Source organism: Neodiprion lecontei, chromosome 6 (assembly GCF_021901455.1).
Source record: "Neodiprion lecontei isolate iyNeoLeco1 chromosome 6, iyNeoLeco1.1, whole genome shotgun sequence".
NCBI classification, from domain to species: Eukaryota; Metazoa; Arthropoda; class Insecta; order Hymenoptera; family Diprionidae; genus Neodiprion; species Neodiprion lecontei.
This window is the reverse complement of record NC_060265.1, coordinates 24,372,253-24,399,017: the sequence shown is the minus strand read 5'-3', so window position 1 is coordinate 24,399,017 and position 26,765 is coordinate 24,372,253. Positions and strand designations below refer to the sequence as shown.

Genomic DNA, 26,765 nt, shown 5'->3' with positions numbered 1-26,765 from the left:
GGAAGGGCACGTAACAAGTTCTAATCGAGAACTGCCGTTAGTTATCCCGGTAGCAAAGTGGCGGCAAGGAGGAATCGAGCGACGTTTAATCACCCCTAATTTCACGGAAACGCAGGAGTATTATGCGCGTAAAAAAAGAACGCGAAAGTTGCGGGGACTCGCATTAGGTGGCGATTTGCCAGGCTCGAAACGCCACCGTAGTTGCGCAGCTGCGATGCGACGCGATAATTCCACAAACCTTATCCTGATCTGTAATTTCCAGCACGTGATTTAACCCAATAAATACACTGTGGAGACATTAGACACTCGTCTGGTGCACTATGAATATATATTCGGTCGGGTAAGGGCATGCAGCGTGGGTGTTTTATGGGGGAGGCAGATTAATGGTGGCTTGTTTTGGTATCGGAGATAGTAATCGCTGTGATTAATTTGACTCATTTGTCGCGATCCATCCCATCATCCCCCCTCAACAGGCATAGTCAATCCGAGTTGATTGAAGGCCCGGAACGTCTGGAATTAACTTCCAATGAATTCAATTTCCAACGATTGTTTTTAGCCGAAAAGTTTCTCCACCTCGAACTAAAATCGATACGTGCAGTATACACTGTAATCAACTTGGGAGTATCTCCTTACTCAGGATCGGATGATGGACTGAATGATATTTACTGACGTTTCATTTTCGCCCAAGTCACGAATTCGTATCACTGAAAACAGATTTGCACGGAAAAAATAATTGGCTGGACCGGTAAATTTTAATGTTAGGCAATATGGTCACAGCAAGAAAATTTGGTTAGCTACGTTGAAACTCCACTTGGCTATACTCGGAAAACCTTTGATGTTTTAGTTTTTGAAAGTTTTTGCGTCGACAGCTAAACTCTTTCTGTGACTATATTAACACAAAAATTTGCTGGTTCAGTGAAAGATTTTTACCCATGTGGAATAAGGAAAATATCCGTATAATAATAGGTATAGGCAAAATATGAATGGCCGTATCAGCGTCATCCACCCCTTGTGTTGTTACGGAGTTTGGTATACACGAAATCTCTCTGCAGGTTTGACTAATGGCACTGATGTATTAGCATATTTGTCTGCGAAATTGGCTATCACTTTTGCTATCGCTAATATACGAGTACATCGACTGTCTTGAGCTTCTATTGATTCCTTGGTGAATCGAAGGATCGCGAACTGCGGAAGTTATGATTGATACGAAGGAGCAGGATCGTCGTGAATGCTTTTGACCCCGATAAATACGTTCGTACCGTTGAAGGATCAGACGAGTCTGACGAACAGTGAACAATTTAATTATGCGGTCTACAATCATACACCGAATGGTGCAGGTTTACGAGTAATGCGGAATGGCGAAAGCCGGAGTTTTTACTCGCGCGATAAAGCTGGGAGATAACTGAGACCGCGGTGATAAGAAAAGCTAATCCTGTCGAGAGTACCGCGTTCATTACTTTTGGTTTACTCAATTGAGCTGCGGGCAAAATGCCGGGACGGGACGGGATAGCGGGATGAGAAAAAAATAAAGAAGAATTTGAACCTTGTAACTTTCCGGCGCTACACGTTGGTGTTTTGAATTTCAAACGTTGCCGAGTCATCTCTGAGGGATTTGCTACCCTTCTAAAGGTCGAACTTTCTCCTCGAGACTAAGCGTTCACAAACGAAACTGGTACCGACGAAATAAGGGTGCCCCATGACTCAGGAGGAATAAAACGAGGACTGAAAGCTGACCTGGACAGAAGAAGAAAAACATTGGGACAAAAAAGACCGCCGTCAAAGCTTCTGCAGGCCCTCAAGTACCCGCGAATTGCCGTATTCAGAGTTTCGAGTTGAATAAATTTAAGGGTCTGATCAAATTTTCCTTTTACTTCACTTCTTGAAAACTTGACGTCGCGTTCTTCGCTCTTTGATGACTATCGAGAAGTTATTAGACGTTATAGACTCGCGTCTAACAGTATCGGTTGGATCGATCTTTCATATTCGAAACGGTTCAAGCGCCCGAATTCTGTACACTGATCCGAGTATTTCTTTGAATTGCCGATAATAAATCATCTTAAATAACTACGATGATTATTCAGTCGCACAGTGGTGTGGTGAAGTTGACATTCTTACGAGATTGTGGTTTTTTAACATTTTTTCTGCCCGTCATGACGAGAATAATAATAACCACTTGTCAAGGACCCATTAAAGTTGCAAGTATCCGTGAAAGACATAAAACAGAGAAGCCGTTTGAAGAAAGAATTCATCAACGCGGTGTCCTTTTAAAACAGTAGCGAAGTACCGAGTAACTAATTATCTCGACCGAATAGAAGTAGACGGCCGTCGTTCGTGATCTTAAGCCAATGCGGTGGAATGAGTCGATAAGCCGCGTGCAATAAATAACGAAAAACAACGGTGAAAAAAAAAAAAAACTCTAGATCAGGTCGAGGAACACAGTCGTGATAGATTATATAGTCGATGCGATAGTGTATCGGTGACAAGACGTATGGACTATTCGGGATGGAATAAAAAAAATGAGAAAATAAAACAAAGAACAGCCAGAAGAAGAAAAAAGGTGAACGGAACTCGCGGCGAAGAGTACCCTGAGGAGAACGGCACGATGTCAGAGACTAAGGGTGTCGTTTCCACTTCCTTGGGCAATCCCAAAGGGGCAAGTGACGCGATATTTGGTCAGGAATGATGTAAGGGTCTCTTATACCTATAGGCGCCGTGATGATAAAAGAAAATATCCACCGTATATTTTCACCTGTTTCTTGAGGGTTGCGAAACTTGTCTCGGAAACTTGGCAAGATTCCGAGTCGCAACTATGGGAGGGTACGTGTGGACAACTATTGCATCTAACGTATTTCCTCTCTCAGGCCTTCGCGTCATCCGGAGGTGTCAGTCTCAAGGGGAGACAAGGGTATCCTCGTCTAATATTTTACTTTTCTCATTTTCAGTCGGACAATTTTTGCGAAGATTGAGCTATGTAATTATTTCTATTACAATCACGTAACGAAATCTTCGAAGGACGTTGTTTTTATTTGAAATTTCGTGGCAGATGATGAGAACAGTGATAAGTGTGGAGATAATAATTGCGTGATATTCTGTAGCCTTGACGTCACGCAACAAGTAAAAGTTTCACCAATTTTAATCGGCCTTGCGTTGCTTTGTGTAAGTCGGAACATGCTGTTGATTATTAGCATACCTAACACCGTTGACAGACAAATTTAAAGTAATTACGGATCTAAAATATGTTGTTGGATTAATCTGAGGGACAATTGCATGCACTTAAAACCGCCGGCTTACGATCTCGTAGATAACGTGATGAGAAAAATATTACCAGCTCTTACATTTGGTAGAAATTTTTTGAAAAAGCGATTGAAGCAGAGAAATCAAATAGTCAGTAATTCGTATTGAGTATACATTGACGATATAGAATCTGTAAATTATGAAAGAGAAGTTTCAATACAAAGCTCCTTCATTAATTACTGTCCTTTTCTTTTGTACGGTTACACCTGCTCTGAGTTTTCTGCTGATAGCGGTACGTATTTCCGGCATATTAATCTTATCCATTACTCCATTAAATCTCATTAGACGAGCATACCCACCTACTGAAAAATTTAACGGCTACTCTGGGTGCATGTGTTTAATTGCTAATTCGCGTAATGCACGTGTTTCTACCTAAATTTATACCTACCGTGGATAAAACTTTAATCTTGCTAAGATAACCGTAAAACTGGGATCTTCAAAAGTAGAACAAAAGTTCGAATATCCGTATCGCTATGAATGTTGACTAATGGAATAACCAATGATTCAAATTATCACTCATAATCTTCCTTGTCCGTGAATCAGCGTGCAACTATTATATATTTTCCACGATACTTCAAAGTCACGTGATAGAGACATTTTTACCCGATGTACTGTAACGGTTATCAAAGCATTAGGTGTTCTCATTAATCGAAAGCATCGGAAAAAGCAATTAATCGACGTCCCGATAAAAACGACGATGGAATGTTTAATCATAGTTATAGCCTTTCAATTAAATACCGCCGTCGTCCGACTCAGGCCATTCAGTGCCCTAGAACAGCGTTAGTACCTGCCGCGGAAAGGCGGACGTATATCCCAGGATGTATAGCCGTTGCCTGCTTGTGAAATCGACGTTTCAAGTATTTCCTAATTGCTTCAAGATTCCAGCGAAAAGTTCCGGGAATACAAACACGCTCTTCAAGGTCGATTCAATACCGGATAATCAGGGCCATTTCCAAAATCGAAGTCTGCAGGTGAAGTCGCGGTTTCGTTGAAGAACCACCGACGTATCTACCTTGCATTATTCCCGAAAAATTGGGTTCCGTACAAGGCTGAAAATAGGGGTTCCGAAGATAAGGAGCTGCACGTATAAATCGTACCTCGCGTCCTCGAGGGCGCTTTCGGGATTGGCTGTATTTTATTCTAGGCGTTGTAAAAATAAATAGATAAATTTCAATTTTCGGTAAATCATTGCAACCGCGCTCTTATTTTTCGTATGATTCTCGACGCAGCTGGCGCAGTTTTGAGATCCTGTAAACGAGGAACCGCTGAGGTCTCCGTCCGCCTTTCAAAAGCTCGAAAGCACCAGGGGTCTCCTATAATGGCAGGAAAGTCGACTTCGCCTGGTGTCAATACAATGGACTCGTGGACAACGACGCCGTCAAGTTCAACGGGCTCGTTCACCCGTTATACGATCGTCTTCGACGCCAAGCGCAAACTTCTATTCACCCTTGACTAACCCTTCTATCGCCGTCAGATGCAGCGGGATCTTCTGCCGTAGGATAGACACTCTCGCTTGATCCGTTAATCAGCTCTCCCCTCGACCCGATAGTTGTCTCTTATCTGTTCTAATCGCTGCCACCGAGCTCCACGCCTATAGAACCGTGCGTCTCCTATTCCACGATGTTTTCCTAAGAACACTGTCAATTTTCACATAGTAGCAATTTTCTCCTATCCAGGGATACAATCAACGTATTTCGAAATGCAAATTAACGTACCGATTCTTTTGTGACCGGCAGTGAAATTGACTAGGTGAGCGTGATTATTTTACTGTCGGTATACAGTTTTTACTTGCAATTTATTTGTGGCGCAATTAATTCCTATCATTCGGCGACATCGTACTGACTTTTTAGTCCTAACCTTTCACTAAACTATCGGACTACTAGGATAGATTGTAGTTGAATGATTCGATTTAAATTCTGTCCGAGTGAGAGAATCTAACTTTCCGGAAGACTGCGGGAGTACTAGACGATGGAAAGTATCAGATTGATGTATATAGGAAAAGAGAGGTAGAGGAGAGAGAGAGAGGGAGAGAGAGAGAGAGAGAGAGAGAGGGAAAAAGAGGGTGAGAGAATTTACGTAGAATAACCACCGTTCCCGTTGCAGTGTGGTGCCCGTTTCTGCATCGTATTTCGCCTAAACTCGACCATACATTCGTTTTACTGATGCAATTAACTAGAACGATAAATTCAGCGCTCGTTCGATCCAATTATATTACCTGTATTGAAAGTGGAATTGTGAAATGACCATTTTTCACCGACGCAGTTCGCGTGGTACCTGGATATTCAAATTACTCAACGCATAAATTGTCAACAAAATTCACTTCACACCCTCTATAGGACTAGAAAAATACCTTTTCACTTGAATTGCAATATTCGTTCTATTTTTTATCTCACACGAAACGTTAATTATGGAAATGTTATTTTTATACGCATGTATTTCAAGGGCTTTGCACATCTTTGTTTATTCTCACTCAACATCACGAAGTGGAGGAATTTTTCCCTTAAAGATATAAATTTATAAACATTTCATTGGATCGCAACGAGGGCTAGTCTAAATTATTGCCATTAAGGCCCGGGTCGTTGAGATCCTCGATTCAATCGTCCTAGGAGAGGATTATCGGTAACATGTGCGGGGTAACGACGTTTTCTAAGGAATGCGCGTTCTCTCATTTAGAATTCCACACAGAAATGTTGGAAGTCATTTACCCGGCTGCCGGTTCGACAGACTAATGGTATAATGATATTAACTACCGTTTGTTAAACGGTACGGTAAATATTGACATCCACTTTTATTCGTTGATGAAATTTTATGTAATTTCATGCTGCATTGTTACTCAAATTGCATTCAATCTAGCGAAAAGTTTGCCAACTTTCAACTAACACCGTTCAAGGAACGTTTCGATTATCTAATCAAGCCAATTTATTCCACTTACCAATACCTGCAAACTGAACGGAAGTTGGCACCATTCAATAGGATCTAGAGTCCCGACCGTCGAAACTTCGCTAAACTATAATAATGCGATACAAATTCAACTGGCACACCGACGAGTCTATTTTCAATCAGCATTTTGCATGTAGTGGTGTGGGAATAAAATAAAAATATGAGTATAATCTTCTCTTTTTTGTGACCTACTATTGTTGCTGTACATTCCAACTGCTTTTCTTCAATAATTTGAGGGCTAAATTTTAAAACTCTTTCCGCATTACCGTGCACAATGATTGATTTGAGCCTATGTCAAAGGTCTATGGCTATTTTTGTCTATGATTGAAAAAGAACCACTGATAATTAATCGATTTCATGAACAGGCACGGCATTAGTTCTTTTAAAACGTGTTTCCGTGATGGCAAAAGGTTTCTACGTTTCAGCGCCATAGTTGTAGGAAATTCAAATCATTGATCATTTGTTCTCACTGATAATAACTATCATCCTATTCGCAATTTGGATGTTTCACATATAAGAATATAAAATCTCACAAAGAATTTTCATGAAATCGTGCGAAATTTCTTGTTATTTGAAATCGCATTCCAAAGTCAAGTAGTGCTTTGCCTTCGGTCATCAGAAATTCCTCAAGGACAAAAGTATTCAGGATGATGATGACGGGACCTTTTATATTTGAGTAAAATACTTCTGCACTCAGCACCGATCCGTCAAAGAGTAGCTGATTCATTTTTACTGAAGTAGCCAACGTCATCGGCGTCTCTATTTCGAATATTTCCTCGATGTCTATGGCTGTGTTCGTTAATGTATTGGAAACACTCCGAAAAGTGTTACTGTATATTAGTAAACAAAAGTCACTCACCGTGATTGTTGCGTGAGAGAGAAAAGGAGATGGACTGGAGAGAGCGTGACAGAGAAATTGGGTATTTTTGATTAAAACTAACACTTGATCATGAAATTTATTTCCATGTAACGTCGATTCAAGATATAAGATAATATGTTCTCGGCCGTAATCTCAGAAGGTTGGTCAAAGTTGCTGTGAGACTTGTTTGAAAAATATTCATGATCAAAAACTAGAAGATTATGGCTTCAATATTTCCTGAACAGTGTCATTCAAGTGCTTGGCTTTTATAATTAAACGTAAAGCAGCCTCATTGGACTGAAGTTCACACCTCCGCTGATGTTCAGGTGTATGATTCTAATTATTTTAGGTTGACTCGAATTAACGCGGAAGGCTGCCCACCAGATGGTGTAATTACTAACAGCGTTAATTACTTTCTAGACGTTGATATGCAATTTGCCGGTATCAGAGTCTTGATGAGAACAATTTAGTTGTTTGGGTAACTTTGTATCCAAAAGTACGAGGAAACGAAAATTCCAAGTATTTCATTCTATTATTATTAATAATAAGAATCTATAACGATTATATGACAAACTTCTGAACGAAAGTATTATTATCTGTGCCTTTACAAGAATTGAAATATCCCGTACGTGTATTGAAGTAATCTTTTGATATTCTTCCTCGATTATGAGGCAATCAGTTTTTAACATCCAAGTATAAGCTCAAGCGATTTGGCTTATCAAAACTTCATGATATAACTGCACCTATATATATATATATATATATATATATATATATATGTCTGTAATCTTGAAGAGAAATTTTAAGTCAGCTTAACACTTTTGCTCTTCAACTTTTGCCTCTGCTCGTCAGGGACTTTATCTGACTTTGTTGACTCAAGGGATGGAATTTTTCTCCTATTATCTCATGCTAATTGAATGAAAACAGGACCTTAAAATTATCATTCGTTTCGTCTTTCATATTTTTTTTTATCACTTTTTCGGGTTTTAGGTCAACTAACATTTTTTATTTTCGTGGCATTTATATGACGAAAGGTTGTAATGATCGAAACATTATTATGCGCGATTATTTCTGTCGTGCGATTTTCGCATTTGTTTGCGAGCCGTAAAACCTTTCGAGATACGAATTTCAAAACATCGAATGATCAGCGTACCGAAGGTGGGATTTTCGATGAATCACCCTGTTGAATAATTGTTTTCCCGAACGTTCATTTAACCGAACGCTCTCTTATCCGAAAAAGTATATCAGAACAGTCGGCATTTAGAATGACCAAAGCACAGAATGTGGAGATGTAGAAAAATGAGAGTTACGAAATTAAACATTCAGAGAGGCTGATAATTACAACAGCAGCAAAACCGAAAAAATTAGTTGTCGACAATCAAAGTTTCGAAAGAGTAGAATTACGATGTGCAAAATGTAGATGTGCGTTTGTCATAGGTAAGTAGAGTTATGCTAGATGGCACTAGACACCGGCCATCGGATACGTGCGGGGTTGCAGAGAATGTATGGGTCTGACGTTATCCAAGCTTTCGGTATTTGGGCCATTCTGTCTTTAGTGGGTCCCGGGATTTCGATCTTTCAAGTCTTTGGTTAGTCGTTATTGATAAATTCGGATTCGTAGATTTTCGACAAAGGCACGAGTCTGACATTTGAAAAGTCGATTTTTTCAATGTTCGGTATTTTCGCAATTCAATATTTTGCACTTCCGTAATATTGGCGATCAAATTTATTTATACATTTCTGCATTCTTAATTTTTATTTTTCTACAAGTCGTCTTTTTGTATTTTTGATCTTTCTACGTTTTTAACTGTACGTGCGTTTTTGACTTTTTGGTCTTTCACATTTTTCTACCCCACCTCTAAAAGTTTCCCAGAAAACCTCGCATTTAATATTTTAGCAACAAAGCTCGGTAATTTTGCTCACTTCTTTTTGATTTATTCTTCTGAGAAAATTGTGACACTACCTGGTAAGATAAACTCTTACATTCACCGTGGTATTTGCGTGTATGTACGCGGGCTCAGAAAATATGACTTTTTACAACAATTAGCTAGTGAGATATTTTTCAATGAATGCAGCAAGTACTTGTCTATTATTGGCTAGTGTATATTGTACGTGCACTCCTTTCATTTCCTCGACTTCTCCTGCCAAGGTCCGGCTCAACAGCTTACGCAGTTTGCATTCAGAACGGAACTTGATCCCAGTTCAATGAGCGAAGCTCTTGGACAAGTCGCAAGCCCGGCCTTAGTTCACAGTCGCGTATCGTAAGATAAGATTGTATGCATGAGTTCAATGTACGAAGATAAGGTGTACTGAAATTTCCTTATACACCTGTATAAGATCAAGTATCTACGCAATAAATCGCTTCTGACACAATTCAGTGAACGTTACACCGCGTAGCCAGTGCAATACGACGAATGGTGCCAATGTGTCTGCATTTGTTCTCGATAAATCAATCTGGAGTCAGTTAGATACATTGACTTATAGCGACAGACTGCGCGCTACGTAAAAGGTATTGAAAGAGAGACGCGTCGTCGACGTCTTTCCGCTCTTTGTCTACGAATTAGACCTGTATCAATTTATTTTGCTCAACATAGTGCTGCATAATCTACAGGTGGTGCAAATAATCGTACAACAAAATTAAATTACCAGCAAACGGTTAGAGCACCGCTGCAGTTGGTACGCCCGCTGTTTCATTTCAGCTGTACGAACGAATTATGTATTTATATCTGATCTCTTTTCCGCGCTAAGTAAAATAACAACAGAAATATTAGAAGCATAATTTTATCTTTGACTAAATAAATCGTAAGTGCGTTCATGTAAGCTAAGAGTAAGAGTAATTAAGTTGTAATGCTTTTCATTCTGTAGATGACAACTGACCGTGGTAACGGTTTGCATACCATGCGGAGCTACGAAACGGGAGGACTTTAGTTGTTCTTGTAGATTGACGCGTCTACTGATACACGGTTTCTTAGAATTTCAAGACAAACATAATTTTAAATATCTTTTTAATGGTCCTACTGTAATTCCGTCTAATAACAGAGCGTAATGGAAGCATGTACTGGGTTATAAGTCACTGTAGCCTTCGTGTCACTCAATCAACGATAATTTTCACGTGTGGCGTTGTTCTTGACTGTGACTTGCAAAGGTCTGTTTCTATGCTGTACCTACATATGTATATAGTTATATACGTAAGCTGGTATGCATGCGGTGCGTGTCTGTGTGGGTGTGTGTGCGAGAGAGTGTTACATCAATAAATAAATCGCTTCGAGCAGGCAGAAGCCTGAGTGAAAGAACACGCGAATTCTGTAGTAAACACGTCCCGACAAATATTTGTTTACTGGTGATGTATGTTGACCGAGATCTTTATCAGTTTACATCGATAGTCGCTGAAATCTGCAGTCCTAACCTGTTTTAACTGCGTCATATGCTCCGAAAGCTTCGCTTATCACGTACTCCACTTGAACGGCCGTAAATGACCAATGTCGATGAATTGTACACTCAATGAAAGCACAATGTTGATGTTGAAAGCACCAGATACAAAGTATATTTTTTCAAAACAATGTTCTACAGTCGAAGCACAAAATTACTTTTCCCCATTCTACTGTAATCGAAATTTAAATACTTCTCTATGTTAAAATACTGCCGAAAATTGGTGAATAATGGAAAGATAATCATCGAGTGAAATAAATGAATGACGATTTGGTTACAGATAATCACTATTACTGTTATATAGTTCAACATTCCATATATTGTACCGGTGAAAAACTAGCAACGGATTCACGGTAATAATTATGCACGGCTACACATCCAGTAATCCCATGCTGTCGAACAATGGTAGAACTCTCGTCATGACCTTCCGGTATATCTTGCTCTCGAATCCCGGATTCTCGTGCGTCCCATCCGGCTTTATTATTTCGTCTAAGCCCTTCTGTACTTCAACTTCAACTAGGACGAGCGGCAGTATAACAAAGGACGCAATCACTTCGTAGAAAGCTCGTTTTCGTAGCGCCTCTTGTAGCTTGTCGAAGCCTGGTGCTTCCGTGCTACACTTTAGATCAGCCATGGTGGCGGTCAGCGAAGCGTAATACTCTCGCAAGAGTAAATCGCGGTGGTGAATTCTGACATCGTCGGAGGGACTCGTGCCAAAAAAGTAGAGCAGATCTATAGCCGGTGAGCCGTGTTTGCTGAGTTGGAAGTCCACCTGCAATTCGGGATACGATGAAACAAACGCTCGTGTAATATTTGATGTTTCACGCAAGATACGAACACTGAAACGAAATTCAACGACAGCATCGATCTCTACTTACGAATATCGCGTCGACGGGCTTTTTTCGTTCGTCGTATCGGAACATCATATTGTTCACCCAAAAATCTCCATGATTAAGGACGTTGAAATCGTCCTGTTCAAATCGAGTGCTTTCCGATCCTTTTTCGTAAAAAACCGACGATAATTTCACAAGTTTTTCCCGAATCCTACCAAATAAGGATAATTTTTGTTAAAAAAATTTAACTAATATTCATATGTAACGTAAGAAACAAATTTCGTTAGAGAGCGATTACCGTGGGTTCAATTCTGGCCATTTCACCACTTGTTTACCGAGAGCTTCCGCACATCCATTGACGAATGCAACTAACGACGCTGGCTGACTTTCGTGGCACAATCCTCTCTCGTATCTTATCAGTGCTTGTGGATCCTTAAATTCGATCCATGATATTACACATAACAAATCAATCTCATCGTGGAAAAAACTTAGGTCATCATGTTTGCCGGCATTTTATTTCTTACCTATACAGAATTCTGTCATACTGTAAAGTTATCGGGGCAATGTTATTGGTGGGTCGAAATGGTCAGGGCAGTCGACTAGATTGGACTTGAGTTCTAGGAATTTATCGAAAAATTAACAACTACAAGACCATTGGTATAGACGCACCTTATCTCGCAGAGCTATCGAACTAGCGTGAAAAACGGCAAGCTTCCGGATTGCGACCAAGCAATGCTCCAGATCAAGACCCGCATGCCGATCAGCTATCCGTAACCCTTTTAGCTTCAAGTCCTCCATTATCAGGTGAATCGGTACTTCAATCTGAGAATAAATATACCGTGGAGCTAACGATATCGTGCCGACTCCGACGTGAGTATTCTCCATCCGAGGCAAAGTATTCGACAGCATCGAGATTTCCGTATCGTACAATTTACCGCTCCTCACCTGTTCAAAACTTTACATTAATGATAAAACGAAAAATTAACACTCTCTCTCTCTTTCTCTCTACAAGTATGCTTTGAATGTGAAACTCTAGTCTCATTTGTTTACCAAATCCTCGCGAAAGTCACCACGAGGGGCCACTTTCACAATCAGGGATGTTGTCTCTGCGATTTTCTCATGTTTTTTGCTTCGTAAAAAATCGACATTCACGCGAAGAAGATCTCCCAGGTAATTGTCCCCTTTCGACGTACCGGGTTTCACATTTATGTCAGATACTTCGATTGAGTCATCTTGTTCAGTTTTTCGCAGTACCTTTTGTATGAAAGTCGGGTTCAACCAGTTTAGAATTTCCATTTTCGTCACTGGAAAATTTCCACGATGAATTCTTCTCCGGTTAACAGCTATTAAAATGCTAGACAAGTGACTCTGACGTGAACGGAATTTAAAAATGAGAATGACGTTATAGTGTTTATCAATGCAAACCAGTTACGTTGCATAGTCAAGCTAAATTCAGCCAGACGGAAATTCTTTTAGAGCGTATCTGTGTCAGGCAAACTGGTCGATAATAAGTCTACATGACATTTTATCTGCACATTCTGTTGTAGTTCATTATTTTGGAACGGTCTCCACATTTGAATCAAAGACTAATTTTTTGTTCACATATCGTTGACAATAACTCATTTATTTCGCGTATGTATTACGAGAAAGCGAGCATACAGACAGAAAAATATAATTGCTTATAATATTCAAACTGAGGTATTGCAGTGCAATGAATTATTAAATTATAAATTCAAGTTTATTAATCTTGACTCGCGAAACATCAATGCTACAGTATAAAAGTTACACCTCCGACAATAATTGTCTCTCGTTACAATGCCTGCAACGTTAGCAGAATAATTTCAGATTTTTGCTGCCAAGTTCTTGTTTATACTTCGAAATTTTTTTCAGAATTTTACATGAACTGGGCAAGCAAATATTTAATTCTTCGTTAATATTCTGTACTCAATCCTAACAACCGAGTGGAGCGCTTATTGCGTCCTCATGTCAATGTACGGTCTGTCAAATTAAATTTTTGCCAACTATTCACTAGATGATCATTGATTGGAAGAAGTTACATGGATGTTGCGAAGAATGAAATTCGAATTAAAAAATAGAATTCGTTTTAATGTAAGCTCTTACCTCTGATTGGTAATTAATAATTTGTGTTCTCGAAATACAAATAATACACGTAATCCTTGGCACAAAATGATAATCACTAACGGGATTCCATGCAAAACACGAAAACTACGATGCAGTATCGCGGTGCGTCCGGTTCTTCCTTTTGCAATGAAACGGGTTCTCGCCTTCTCTTAGTTCTTATATAGTGCTACCGTAGGTAGAGTAGATTTCATTCGGCCGACACAGGATCGGAGCGATATGTGGCGTACGCATCCTGCCAGTCGGTTGAAAATTCAGGTCTTTCGCGAATGCGGCCAACGTTCAAGGCTAAGCCATGAGTGTGCGGTGGGAGCAGGTCATGGAGCGGAGAATCAATTGTCAGATACAGTTTCAATCCACGTAAATTGTCTAGCAATTTCATACGAATCTTGAAGGATTTTTTTTCACTTGTTTTTTCGGACTCCCCGAAACAGCCCGCCACTACGTCACAGCACCTTGTAATTATCGTACGCACAAAGATTATTAGGCAGAATGTTTATTTATTCGTTTGACACTGACTAGGGTCACGGTTGGGAAAGAAGGTAAAACAAAGTGACCTTATATCGAAATTATCAGGTAAACGAGACTACGACTTCTTTGTTTTTACGGGTATAAGCTTTACGATGATGATAAAATGGCAAGAACTGATTCAATGTGTATAAATTTATAAATCATGCACTCGATAAAAGATAACACGTGACTGCACATATATCCCCACTACGCTTGTGTGATTTGAGGATGAAGGCAGTGCAATTGGCTAAAATTTGCGAGTCGTATAATCTTGTCAAGATAGGAAATAAAAAAAAAAAAGTTAAAAAAGGAATCGCCAATTAATGACTACGGCGAGACACAAAACACACCTGATAAAAAAATGATTAATGAAATAATGTATTATTTTGTACGCTCAAGTATTTTGAAATTGCGAACAAAATTTCTCGGGAACAATGAAACTATTCGTTGAACGTATGGCCTTGCCTGACGTATCTCGTGGCATAAGGATCAGGCGTTGAAACGTCTGAGAGTTACTGGTTGATAAAACCTTCCGTCACTCTTGTAACAACTGTATTTTCATACACCGTAGGAATGCAATAGTTTTCAAGCTTCGGTATTTTTTAGTGCGATGAAATTTGTATTTTTGGCACACGCAAAATTTGTGCACAAACTAATTCCGCGATAATTTCATGAATCCAGGAGCCACACACTGTCATACGTCGGTAGACGCCCAGTCATAATCTGTTTATATCGAATTTCACGGTGGGCTGGATTGTCAAAATGTACACCTTGTGAAACTAGATCGGCAAGCTTCATTCTTTCACTATTATCTTTCATCATATTCGGCAATTATGTGAAAGACAAAAGCATTTCAATGAAAGCACGTCTTTGCAGCGTATCACGCAAGTCGTCGTAGTTCGGTCGTCGTTGCCTTCGTCTTGCACCCGAGGTTTGCCATCGTGCTGGTCAACCAGACGTGATACTCGAGGACTAGTTTTTCACGGTAATTTAATTCTACATCATCCGACAGACTTGTAGCAAAATTGGAGAATGTCTGTAGCTGGTGAAGCTTGATGAAAGAGTTGAAAATCCATTTACGGAAGGGTTACAAAAAAAAAAAAAGAAAAATAAGAAGTTGACGTATACATGTGCGTGGTGGATTCTTTTTGTGATTTCAGATTGCTATGGATCCCAATTTCGCTTCATCAATGCTGATGCAACACTTTGCTAGAATAATTGTCAAATGTGATTAACGAATCTGAAGTATTTTAAAGTTTGGTCTTTTATACCTGCTCTTCGAGCGCCAGAGAACAGGCATAAAATGTGACTATATTCTTGATGACGAGCAAAGGGTGGTCCAGGTTGAGGCCTATTTAACGATTTGCTATCTCATTACCATTCGCTTTCAAATATTCCATCATCAAAAAAAGTGGTTTTTCGTATTGCAGGTGGAGAAAGAGCGGATTGACTCGCGGAATATTTAATTCAGCCAGCGTTTCATTTATCCTCGGCAAAACATCCGTCACTATCGACGTTTTTTTTGTGCAATCATCTGTTTTCCACCGCCTAGTTGTAGAGCCATAAATGACCATAAATAATGATTGCATAAAATGTTGCGATAACTTTGTAAAGAAATAAATGTATCCTTCAAGTGTATTTTACATAGGATATTCTGCCGGCGTGTTTTGGTTTTTGTATTGACCGATAGCGTATTTGTAACTTAGTTATGAAATTCTTATGTTTTTCCTTTGAAGGATCATTTCTCTAAGATTGGGGTTTTCCCTACCCGTTTATCTCGAAATTTATCGCGCGGCGCAATTTTTAATGCGTAACATCTTTTTCCGGCAACTTTGTGACTTCGTTCAACCCACGGCTATTTCACAAACACGCGATACATATTCCACCAAAAATTTTTCCCCTCACCGACTACCCATTCAACGATTATACCAGATACTTCCAACAATTCGAATCCTGTAGATTGCTGCAGATAGTTTTGCATGCTACATGCGGCGAGCCAGGAACGCATCGTCTGACTGGTCTATGATTGTCATTCACTATTTTCCCTACTTGCCTACTGCTAACAATAAGTGAGCCACAAATTATACGATTAGAAAAAGTAAAACGAAGTTGCCAAGCTAGATGAGCTATTGTACTTTGTATCAAGTGTGTTTTCACTATTGGGCCAAGTACAGCCTGCTGCAAAGTGAGCCAGAAATATGATTAAAAGAACCCAGCGTTGGAAAGCTAGATAGAACGGATAGAGATAAAACGCATATTCATCGAAATAGACTGAGCGTTACGTAAGAGACAGTGAAGCTTGGTTAGAAAGATAGAGGGTATTATCAACGTCTTTCTGTCGTTATCTAAAAGGTCAGTGATGGCGGTCGGGGTCGTTGGGGAGGGGTGGGGGGGATATTTGGTTCATATTTGTTTTGGGCATCGCAGCATTTATTCAGAGTACATAGGGGCGCTTGATGATAATTGCAAACCCTTACACGTCCAATATCCCCATACTATTGTACAACGGTAGAAGTCTAGTCACGATTTTCCTGTACGTTTTACCACGATGACCTGGATGGTGAAATTCTGCATTGGTTTTTAATACATCTTCGAGATTGAATGGTTCCCTTTCTTCAAAAACAACAACTGGTAATGTTGCAGCAACGGCAGCCAGTTCGCAAAGAACTCGTTTTTTTAATATCGCTTGTAGATTGTCGAAGCTCAGTACTGCCGTCTTACACTGCAGTTTGGACATTGTGACGGTTAAGGTGGTGTGATATTCGCTTACAAGCAAATCGCGATGCTGAAGTCGAACGTCGTCGGATAGGCTAGAGCCAAAAAAGTAAAGAAGGTCTTCTGCTGGTGAGCCCCAATGACAGAATTGAAAATCCACCTATAATTGACGAGACAAAATTGATCACAATGTATTGCTGTAACATCAGTTCTTTCACTTTTCGGGAAGGTACGACCAAGAGATGGATAGAGGTGTGACTTACCTGCATGCAAATCAGAATAACGCATGATCCGCTGATTATTACGTGTAAAACGATAGAGTAGTATAACCTGAATTTACTTACAAATATCTGCTCTATCGGCTTCTGTTGTTCATCATAACGAAACATCATGTTGTTCACCCACATATCGCCGTGATTGAGAACATTAAAATCATCCTCACGATAGAGAGCCACCTCGCATGTCTTCTCATACATAACGTCCGATAGCTTACAAAGTTTTTCTGGAATTCTGAAGAGCAACAGTGTCAGATCATTCAATAATCAAAGTAATGCCTTACCTCGGACTCATGATACCGACTTAAGTCAAATTATTTCAAATGATTACTGTGGATTCAGCTCAGACCAACTCGTTGTCTCTTTTGCAAGAGATCTTAAGCTCCTGTTCAACCACAGCTTCATCGCGATTGGATGATCCTTGTCAAACAGCCCCTTCTTGTAATTAGCAATTGCCTTCGGATACTGAGTTTGACATATGTGAAAAAATTTTATCGTAAAGTTTCCGGTCAGTTGTGAACATACTAAACTAACAAATAAAAAAAAAAACAACACACATAAACCGGTCACAGGAAAACAAATTCGAACTCACTGGTGATGAGAGAAATTAACAACAACAGAGTCAGGGCGGCTAGGTGGTCTAGTGGAGTAAGGCTCCGGTCAAGCACCTCTAGACGCCAGGTTCGATTCCTGGCTCCGTTGTTAATTTTTCGGAATCACCAATTTTTCGAATTTACATTCTTTCATACTAAACTAACCTTGTAACTTGTGCTCAAAATGACTCTTCAAAAAAATGATCTATCATTAAAAGAACTACTTATTCTGCACATGGTGCAGATCATCCTCTGACCTTTTCTTTGAGCGCAATCGAAGAAGCGTGAAATCTAGCGAGATTTCGAATAGCGAGTACAGAGTGGTTTAGGTCCAGGCCTAATTGCTGTTGAGCCATTTTGAATCCATCTTTAGTCAGGTCCTCGATGACGATGTGCGTTGGTTTTTCAATCTGATAATACAAACACCGTGCACCCAGAGATTCCGGGGAAAATTTTCCGAGAATTTCTTGCATCTTTGGGAGCGTAGCAGACATCATTGACGACTCGATGTCGAAAACTCCTAAACCCGCTATCTGGACAGTTAATCAAGTAACAGCGGATGAAAGTAATCTTTTTTTTGTATTGTAGTGATTGTAGTGATCGGCGATGTTTGGATGGTTACCCATTCTTCTCGAAGGTCACAAGGGGCGACTTTCACTATGATAGATCGCGTCTCTTGAATTCGACGATCATTCCGGCCTCGAAAAAATTCTACAGCGACACGATGCATATCGCTAGTATAATTATCCCCTTTGGCCACTGCTGGTTTCACTGAAATTCCGAAAACCTCGATGGATTCGTCCCTTTCATGATTTCGCAGAACTTTTTGCACGTGCGACGCGTCGAGCCAATCCGGTTTCTTCCACGCCATAGCTAATAAAAATTCATTTGATTAACAAATATCAGACTGTCACACATTAATGGGTTAAAGCATACAATCCGAAGAAAACCTGTTTTACAGTGAGTATAAATTTTACCAGATGATAACAAGTAATTGTCGAGCTTCGCTCTTTCACAGGTATTAACAATTTTGAGGCTTTTTTCAAAATAACCGTGTCTAAATCTTGTAACAATTTTAGGTTGTTCTAAAATCTACGAGATAAAATCAAATATATTATTTAAAAGGAGTTTTTTTTTCAGATAACTTTATCTAGAACATATAACCCTGCGTCTAAAATTACTTCCCACTCGTTTTTTGGAGTACTTTCTTATGGCGTATTTTTTCTTTTAGTTATTATTATCTGTTACGAAGTATTTCCTTAAATTGATTTGACTATAGATACCTTTATTTAACGCAGAATTATTAACCTCGCCTAAACAATAAGCGTTATTGTCTAAAACTTTAGATATTCGGTATGGTCCACAAAAAAGATGAAAAAATTCCTGCCTTACGTGATTTAATGCGCTAGGTTGTCTAGGTGCCGTAATCAATAGTAATCATCCGGAACAAATTTGAGCTTCGAATAACCTTTTTGCTTACGTAGTTTTTCCTTAAAACTTTCTTGCAGTCTGGTTCAAGAAAATACAATTTTACGCTCATGAGTCATCAAGTGAGATGTTTTCGGAAATGATATTAATTTTTCAATTTCATCGGTAGGTTTAGTTCCAAAATGTAGTTCTTTAAGAGTAAACTCGATACTAGAATCAGTTGTTCTGTTCAAAAATGATTCAATATCCTCCACATGCTTGGCCCATCGTGTATGTGTTCTGAACATAAACTTCTAAACATGCCATCTAAATCTCTCATGATATGCTCAGTAGGATTACTTTTATATCGTTCATTTCTAATCCAATTTCTCATTTAGATGACGTGAACTGTGTACCGTGATAAGATAATATTATTTTTGGTTTATCTATTTCGTTAACGTAGGAATCAAGAACTTCTTTAATTACAATTTGTGTTGTCGCCTTTTTTACGGGATTTAATTTGGTGTATTTAGAAAAAGCATCTACTAGTAAAAATATATGTTGGACACCACCAATTGAAGTAGGTAATGGCCCTTAAAAATCCACTGTCACTAACTCGTTCGGTTCGTAAAATTTGACCATTAAATATTTGCCTTCCATATTTTATGTTAAACGCTTGACCTTTTGGCACAAGTCACAAGAAACGACGTATTTGTTAATATCTCGATACATTTTGTTCCACCAATAGCATGGCCGTATATACGAGAACGTTTTATATACCCCAGGATATTCTAATCTGACATGAATAGTTTCCGTCATCAAATTTAGTAAAATTCTTGGAACCGCAACCTACCAACCGTTTGTTTCTTTGTTGGTTCTAAACAAAATACCATTGTACAAACAAAATAGATCTTTCAACTATCCTTTTTTAACCTGATATATTATTAATTTTAATTGTTCGTCTTCGATTTGAAATTAACCTGGATCTTTGATTCTTGAACTAAACGAATCTTTTTTTTAGCGCTACGACATAGTTAGAGTTACTATTCTTAGATATAGGTATACTAGAAGTCAATTAGGCTATTAAAACTTTGTAAGGTTCGTCTTCTAATTCAAATTTTCTCACCGGATTTCGAATAAAAAAATCAGCGATTATATTATCGTTGCCTGCATAATATTCGACAAGAAACAAATACTGCTGTAAAAGAATACTCCATAGAATTAAGCGTGAAATTTGAAATCGTATAATCCTCAGAAGAATTAAGCCCTTACGGTCGGTAATAATTTAAACTGTACACCCATCAAATAAGTTCTTAACTTGATTATCGAATATACGATCGCCAACAATTCCTTCAATATATATATAGGACTCTGAATATATTTAAAAATGGATAAAAGGTTCTGAGTGAAGTCTTTTTCTCGTTGTACTATGTTCTATTTCAAATTTTTACCTGATCAGGATCTACGCTTGAACTCATTTACTTGAGACACGTCTTATTATAATGAAGTACGTAGGTCTACTGAGCCTTCGCTCTTCTTGACGTGAGCTCGTCTCTCTCCTTCCTTTTCTATCTTTCATCCTATTTCAAAGATGAATCGTCGCAATTTCACACTAATGAAATGCAAATCTAACTACACCAAGTTATAGCCGTTAGATTTTACCGTGACCTACAAAATTTCACAACCTGCATACTTTCTGGCATTTAAATTTGTGGTCGCGAGTCCATGTAAAGAAAAAATGTACTTTTTTCTAACGTTCCTAAACCATGTCTCACTATATTGCGCGTATCACGTACCAATACACTTGACCCGTTAACACGCAGGCATGTATCTGTATGCATATATATTATCTAATGTATGTCGAGATTACATAATTTGAGTACGTGCTAGATTATATAAATTAATAAAGTAAGTATCAGGTCGGCAAAATTACCTTCGTAAACAATGTGTCGAACAATGTACACTCGAGTTGTTGCGCACAACAGTTTGGCAGGATCTAAATAGTCGATTATCGTACAAGTAAGCACTCGCGTACTGAGCAAATACGAATATTGACATGTATAGTTATACACCGGTTTAACTGTGATATTGCAGAGCGCTAAGCATTAAAGTTATCTTACTATAGAAATTCAGCCTACGGCAGTTCTGCTATTACGACCAATGAACGGAAAATCATCGGTCAGATGGGGCTAGTGTTGCGCACTAAGTCTTGTGAAAGCGAGCATGTCGCAGGTTTGAGCCACATGCACAAACGAGAGACTCGTATCACCGCGAGATGGTGCGCCAGGAGCGAAATGCTGCGCGGCTGCTAGAAATGGGAGTCGCCTGCACGCCGACACGCTTTTTTCGCGGTCAACTTGCTTGGCTCGGTGCAACGTATCTCTCGCCATGAAAATTGAGATCACACGGTTCTGTCTCTTTTCCCATCGTGATAAAAATTCTGATATGTTCCAATTTGTCAGATTTGTTAGGATTATACAGGGGTGTGATATTTCAAAGAAATACTCCGGGTGCTTTTAGAAATCTGCTGTACTTATTTTTCTCTTTAAAATCACGTTTTTTTAAAGTTTTGGATCAAGTGTTGGAGATTGATCGAAATTGTATCGGGTTACAGTCTTCATATTTTTCAAACAATATGAAAGTCAAGTCACGTTTTACAAAAAATGTAACGTCGGTTTGGATCTCATGATCGGAAGCAAGATCGTGTATTGTCTAAAACTGAAAATGACTGATAACATTGAAATCTGCAGATTCAGTATTCTACTGCTTCCAATCGTATCTACAGCCTTACGCGAGGTTCGAAATAGTACCTACAACATATTAATATTTGTACATCACAAGCACAATATTTGTGAACATTTTGAATTCGTGTAATTGTAAATCTGAAATGTTGGGATATCCTGAAATTATTTATGCAAAACTTAAGTCATTTAATGTAGCCATGAATGCTGTGTCGAAATCTGTTCTATAATGGGCTGTTTCATATTAAGTCCAGCAATCCCATGCTGTCGAACAATGGTAGGAGTCTAGTCATCACCTTACGATACGATTTCCCCTTACAGGCCGGATTCTCATATTTTCCATTCAACGATATCATTTCCTCTAAACTTTTGACATTGCTTTTGTCGACCAAAACAAGCGGCAATATGGTGAACGTTGCAATGGCCTCGCAGAAAGCGCGCTTCCTCAACACATCCTGCAGGTCGTTAAAGCTCGGTGGCTCCGTGGTGCACTTCAGTTGAGTCATGGTATCGGTTAGCGTATGGTGGTATTCGCGCAAAATCAATTCGCGATGATGGATTCGAACTTCGTCGGATGGGCTGGTACCAAAAAAGTACAGGATGTCCGTTGCTGGAGAACCGTAGTGGCAAATTTGAAAGTCCACCTGCAATTGAGATAACAACGAATCGTTATTCTGTACATTAAATGCCATCCTAGTTACATTGCTTGTCTTATTTTTGCCTCGTCTGTTTAAGTGCGATCGAAACCTGTGCGCAGGTCACGTTTGCTCCGTGAAACCGCTCGATTGTTATTTACCGAAGTAAGCCTTGATTCGACAGAAATACTCCACGAGTCATGAATGATAAATAATTCGAATAATTCTAATCACTAAACTTTTCATTGTGGCATGATATATTTTACGACGTAAAACTCAAATTGAAATACATACACGAGTATTGTGCAAGGCTTTTATTTACTTAACTTACCTTACCCAGCCAAAGCGCACCTTCGATTAAAGTCAATATTTGGAGTTCAGTTTAGAATGTTGTACTCACGAATATCTGATCAACCACCTTCTGCCTTTCGTCGTAGCGAAACAGCATATTGTTCACCCAGAAATCTCCGTGGTTGATGACGTTGAAATCATCTTTTCGAAGATGCGTAACTTCGCATGCTTTTTCATAGACAACTTCAGATAACTTGGAAATTTTTTCAGAAATCCTACATAACAGTTGTGATGTTTTTGTTATAATAAGTCAAATCGAATAATCTTTACTTCCAGGGGATGTCTGGTTTTTTTTTACCTTGGACTGAGTTCAATCCAGTTGGCAACCTCTTCTGCTAGGGATTTCGTGCTCGCTTTGAAAAATTCAACCATCGTCGATGAGTGATCTTTGTGAAACAATCCCCTGGTGTATTTTGCTACAATCTTGAGATCCTTGAATTCAGGAAGTGCAAAATAACAGTGGTATATTCGAAGTACGACGCAGACTAGGAAAATGATCATTAAAAGGTTCCGACACAGAAAAATGTCGAACGTGGAAAATTTTTTACGCAGAAGAAAGATGCCTTAACGAATGTTGTGGTGAATCTTGGAATTGTCGGTCTTTTATTAACAACAAATTTTGCCGTCAACGTTTCGACCCTGATTAGCGTCATCCTCGGGACATATTTAATGCATCTATTGGAAACAGTTATTTAAAATACATTGTTGATGCCGAATCAGAACAACCTTAATAATATATAATGAAAGTAGAAATAATAATAAAAAAATAAAATACAAACTATGTATATAAAAACAAATGAAACTAACCTTATATAATGTAATCAAATGTTAAAAACGGTGAGAAGAATAGATGCATTAAATGTGTCCTGAGGATAACTCTAGTCAGAGTCAAAACGTTGACGGCAAAATTTGTCGTTAATAAAAGATCTACATTTCCAAGATCCACCACAACACTTATACTACAAGGTCAAGATCATTTTCAAATGCTTTAACGAATGTTGCCGTACACAATCATAGATAAACTTACTCACCTTTTCCACGAGAGCTACCGAACTCGCGTGAAAAATGGCTAAATTCCGAATCGCGAGTAAACAGTGGTCCAGATCAAGACCTGCCTGACGATCCGCCATTCTGAATCCGGCGGGTGCAAGGTCTTCGACTATCAGATGCACGGGTTTTTCATACTCGACGTGCAGACACCGTGCCGCTAATGTCGCAGTCTTGCCTGCCTTGGTAAGAATCCGCTGCATAATTGGCAGGGTTTCTGACATCATTGACATTTCCACCGCGAAAAATCCAGCCTCCGATATCTGTTTGGGGACAGGAAATTATGAGTAAGGATAATCATATTCGACAAGTTAACGATTCCGAGGACTTTTCAAAGAGGGACCTCGTTGAAATTCGAAACTTTTAGATCTTTGACTGAGTCTTTCTGAAATCTTCACTATCTGTGTCGGACCATGAAATTATAGTACCACGTAAATTTGATTTATTATGTATCTTCTTCTGAGACTTCTTTAAAACGTTGCTCGCGGATTAACTTTACACGTAGAAGGCTATAATTTGTTTGTCGAAACACTTACTAACATCAACTCAATGTATTGGAACGGATATTTTGATATTTGTTTCGCAAGGCATTTAGTTCATTACTTCAATGTATTGAATTTTCTTCTTTTGTCATATTTAACAAAAATTTCGCCAAAGTCTCCCCCTAACTTGAACATCAAACTTTTTACTTCACTACCATTTCCTCCCGAGAACCGCCCTGAGGTGCTAGTTTCGCAATTAGAGACCTCGTCTCCGTAAGTTCGCGGCCTTCCGATATCCGTGAAAGCACCAGGGTGATGCGATGCATGTCGCTCGTATAATTGTCACCCTTGGCCGTGGCTGGCTTCACGGTCATGCTGGTCACCTCGACGGAATCATCTTTCTCGGCCTTTCGTAAGACCGCTTGCACGTAAGACGAGTTCAGCCACGTCGGTACGTCCATCCTTACGGTTAAAATAACAATGTGGATCTTCGATATAACTTCAGTTTCCACTCGTCGATGGTAAACAATTTCCGCTAGGAAAAAATCTTGAAGTTAACCTTTGGAAATGAACGGTCTGGCATTATTCAGACAAATCAGCGATCATTCAGATCTGGTTTCTAATTGTAGTCACCTTCCCAGTTTTTCCTCCTGAATTCTCAGTGCTACATTCATTCGATTATTAGTTAGAAGAAAAAAAGGCTGAGACTCACAAACTTCCCGTGTAATACACATGCGATAGCTTTAGTTTCGCAATTCTTGTCACGAAAGCCTTTATACAAACGTAGCTTACCTTCGTAGGGTTGTGAATGTTTCTTCAATAGAAAGTGTAATGTAGAGATTTAAAAGTGAAGAGGATGGGATCCACTTGATAAGTAAGATTATTCACATTTGACAGAAAATCCGTCGACAGCCGAAGAGTGTTAACACGGTATTTGAGCTGTCAATGTAATACACTGAACTGCGCGTAGCCTTTTTGCCATATTTATATAACTCCATTTGCACGTCTGCTGTAATCATGCGCCATGCATAATTTACAGCCGCATTGTCATGTAGCAGGTAATATGAAACAGTCAGAGTCTCTTGTCTAATATATAATCAGTATTTCTGTTTCCTGGTTGGTTGAAAATGTATATAGTCGAGATAATGACCAGGAAGAATATTGCGAATTGATAATGAACAATCTCGCCATGTATTATCCAAATCCGTGATACGCTTTTGTCATTTTCTTGCTTGACCCGCAACAGTAGATGTCAATCTAACTTTCATGGCCGTGCTAAGCTGTCAACTTTACCTTATTTGCGGCAATTTGCTGAATTTGGAGAGAACTTGAAGTACTGGCGATCAGTTAGAAATATGCGGTGCTCATCAAGCTTTGAGGAAGACAGCGTATCCACCGAGTGCACTGACTGAACTATAGTGCAGTTGCGTTTATACGTCGTACGAGAATTTACGGTGGACGTAAATATGCAGCGTGATTGGAATGAATCGCTGTTTGCATAAGTGTTCCTCGCCAATCAGAATGCACTCTGCGCATATTGCCTTGATTTTTCGATCTAGTACTGTGAAACGCCACGTAATCCACGTCAGAATATTAATGTGGGGTTTCAGTCTTGCAATTTTAAGTACATCTGTTTTTCAAGGATGACGTGTACCACAGTATACATAGCTTTGTGTAAACTTGAGATAAAAGTTACATTTTAGATCAAGGTAATCAACTCCTCAATGGTATTTGTGTTTTCGTAATTGGCCTGTTCAAGGATTCAAAATTACACTGATTTTTATTTATACTTGATGCATGCAGTGGAATATTGCGTTAATGTTAACAAAATGGTATTGATATGTCGATGAAGATTAGCTAATGTCTGATCGTCTTATTTTCTTTCAAGTCTTTCATACCAATCGCTTGAATTGCTCAGTAATTCTAACTCTAAAGATTCACATCAATTCGATGTCACTTATCGTTAAATGCACGCGAGTGCGGCGCAAAGAACACGATAGAATTATCTGAGGTAAACGCGGGCATCTCGTGTAATTGGTGTAAAATAAAGTAACCGTTTTTTCAATCTCACAATCAAGGGAGGAACGGAACACAATCACAAAAGTAATACTGTTTCTAAAAACGTGAGTTGAATTTTATTTTACATAAACGTTGAGGTAAGTAATTATAGAAAAAAAATTAATCAGATTATTCAACGCAAACAAGTCGGAACGTATAATATTTCATGAGTATAGAAATTTGAATTGATGTAGTAAGTACAGGTCGCACGTTTGGTACAGAAAAAGGAATACTATTTTTCTGGATTCGATTCATGTGGCGACTAAACCGTACTGTGAAATCAACTTACAGTTTTTTATACACACATTTCTGTCGGCATTATCGTGAGTGCCGCTAATTTTCGGTACTTTGTATTTTCGGTATATTTTGGCATGTCAGCATCCGGTAAGTATCTTTCGTGTGATGAACGTGGTTGCGTGATCGGTTCGTTATAAAAAAAAATCATTAATTCAGTCAA

The 26,765-nt window shown here is 39.0% G+C and overlaps 4 protein-coding genes across 15 annotated transcripts in view; 1 reads left to right on the top strand and 3 right to left on the bottom strand.

Annotated features, from left to right (window-relative positions):
* Positions 1–26,765, top strand: part of LOC107221612 (hemicentin-2) — a 302,996-nt gene that overhangs the window by 118,653 nt on the left and 157,578 nt on the right. The window lies entirely within an intron of this gene.
* On the bottom strand, positions 870–21,359 carry LOC107223044. 4 transcript variants are annotated; one of them, XM_046743615.1, is made up of 7 exons: positions 20,928–21,359; positions 18,210–18,460; positions 17,845–18,120; positions 17,326–17,459; positions 17,064–17,229; positions 16,476–16,879; positions 870–880 (listed from the first exon to the last, which is right to left on the bottom strand). In XM_046743615.1, the coding sequence occupies exons 2-6, from the start codon at positions 18,456–18,458 to the stop codon at positions 16,478–16,480; spliced, it is 1,227 nt and encodes a 408-aa protein (XP_046599571.1). In that variant the 5' UTR covers positions 18,459–18,460; positions 20,928–21,359; the 3' UTR covers positions 870–880; positions 16,476–16,477. The 4 variants fall into 4 exon arrangements, with proteins under 4 accessions (XP_046599571.1, XP_046599572.1, XP_015518099.2 ...); XM_046743616.1 differs by lacking the exon at positions 870–880 and adding an exon at positions 12,337–12,348; XM_015662613.2 differs by lacking the exon at positions 870–880 and having other exon boundaries at positions 16,417–16,879.
* Positions 10,615–13,845, bottom strand: LOC124295111. 2 transcript variants are annotated; one of them, XM_046743617.1, is made up of 6 exons: positions 13,477–13,845; positions 12,406–12,659; positions 12,025–12,300; positions 11,654–11,787; positions 11,401–11,566; positions 10,615–11,294 (listed from the first exon to the last, which is right to left on the bottom strand). In XM_046743617.1, exons 2-6 carry the CDS (start codon positions 12,649–12,651, stop codon positions 10,893–10,895), a joined length of 1,224 nt encoding a protein of 407 aa, XP_046599573.1. In that variant the 5' UTR covers positions 12,652–12,659; positions 13,477–13,845; the 3' UTR covers positions 10,615–10,892. The 2 variants fall into 2 exon arrangements, with proteins under 2 accessions (XP_046599573.1, XP_046599574.1); XM_046743618.1 differs by lacking the exon at positions 13,477–13,845 and having other exon boundaries at positions 12,406–12,677.
* Positions 21,506–25,700, bottom strand: LOC107223062. 4 transcript variants are annotated; one of them, XM_015662634.2, is made up of 6 exons: positions 25,544–25,700; positions 24,466–24,785; positions 23,753–24,031; positions 23,020–23,153; positions 22,771–22,936; positions 21,506–22,379 (listed from the first exon to the last, which is right to left on the bottom strand). In XM_015662634.2, the coding sequence occupies exons 2-6, from the start codon at positions 24,709–24,711 to the stop codon at positions 21,975–21,977; spliced, it is 1,230 nt and encodes a 409-aa protein (XP_015518120.1). In that variant the 5' UTR covers positions 24,712–24,785; positions 25,544–25,700; the 3' UTR covers positions 21,506–21,974. The 4 variants fall into 4 exon arrangements, with proteins under 4 accessions (XP_015518120.1, XP_046599563.1, XP_046599564.1 ...); XM_046743607.1 differs by having other exon boundaries at positions 24,466–24,809; positions 25,544–25,684; XM_046743608.1 differs by lacking the exon at positions 25,544–25,700 and adding an exon at positions 25,043–25,483 and having other exon boundaries at positions 24,466–24,809.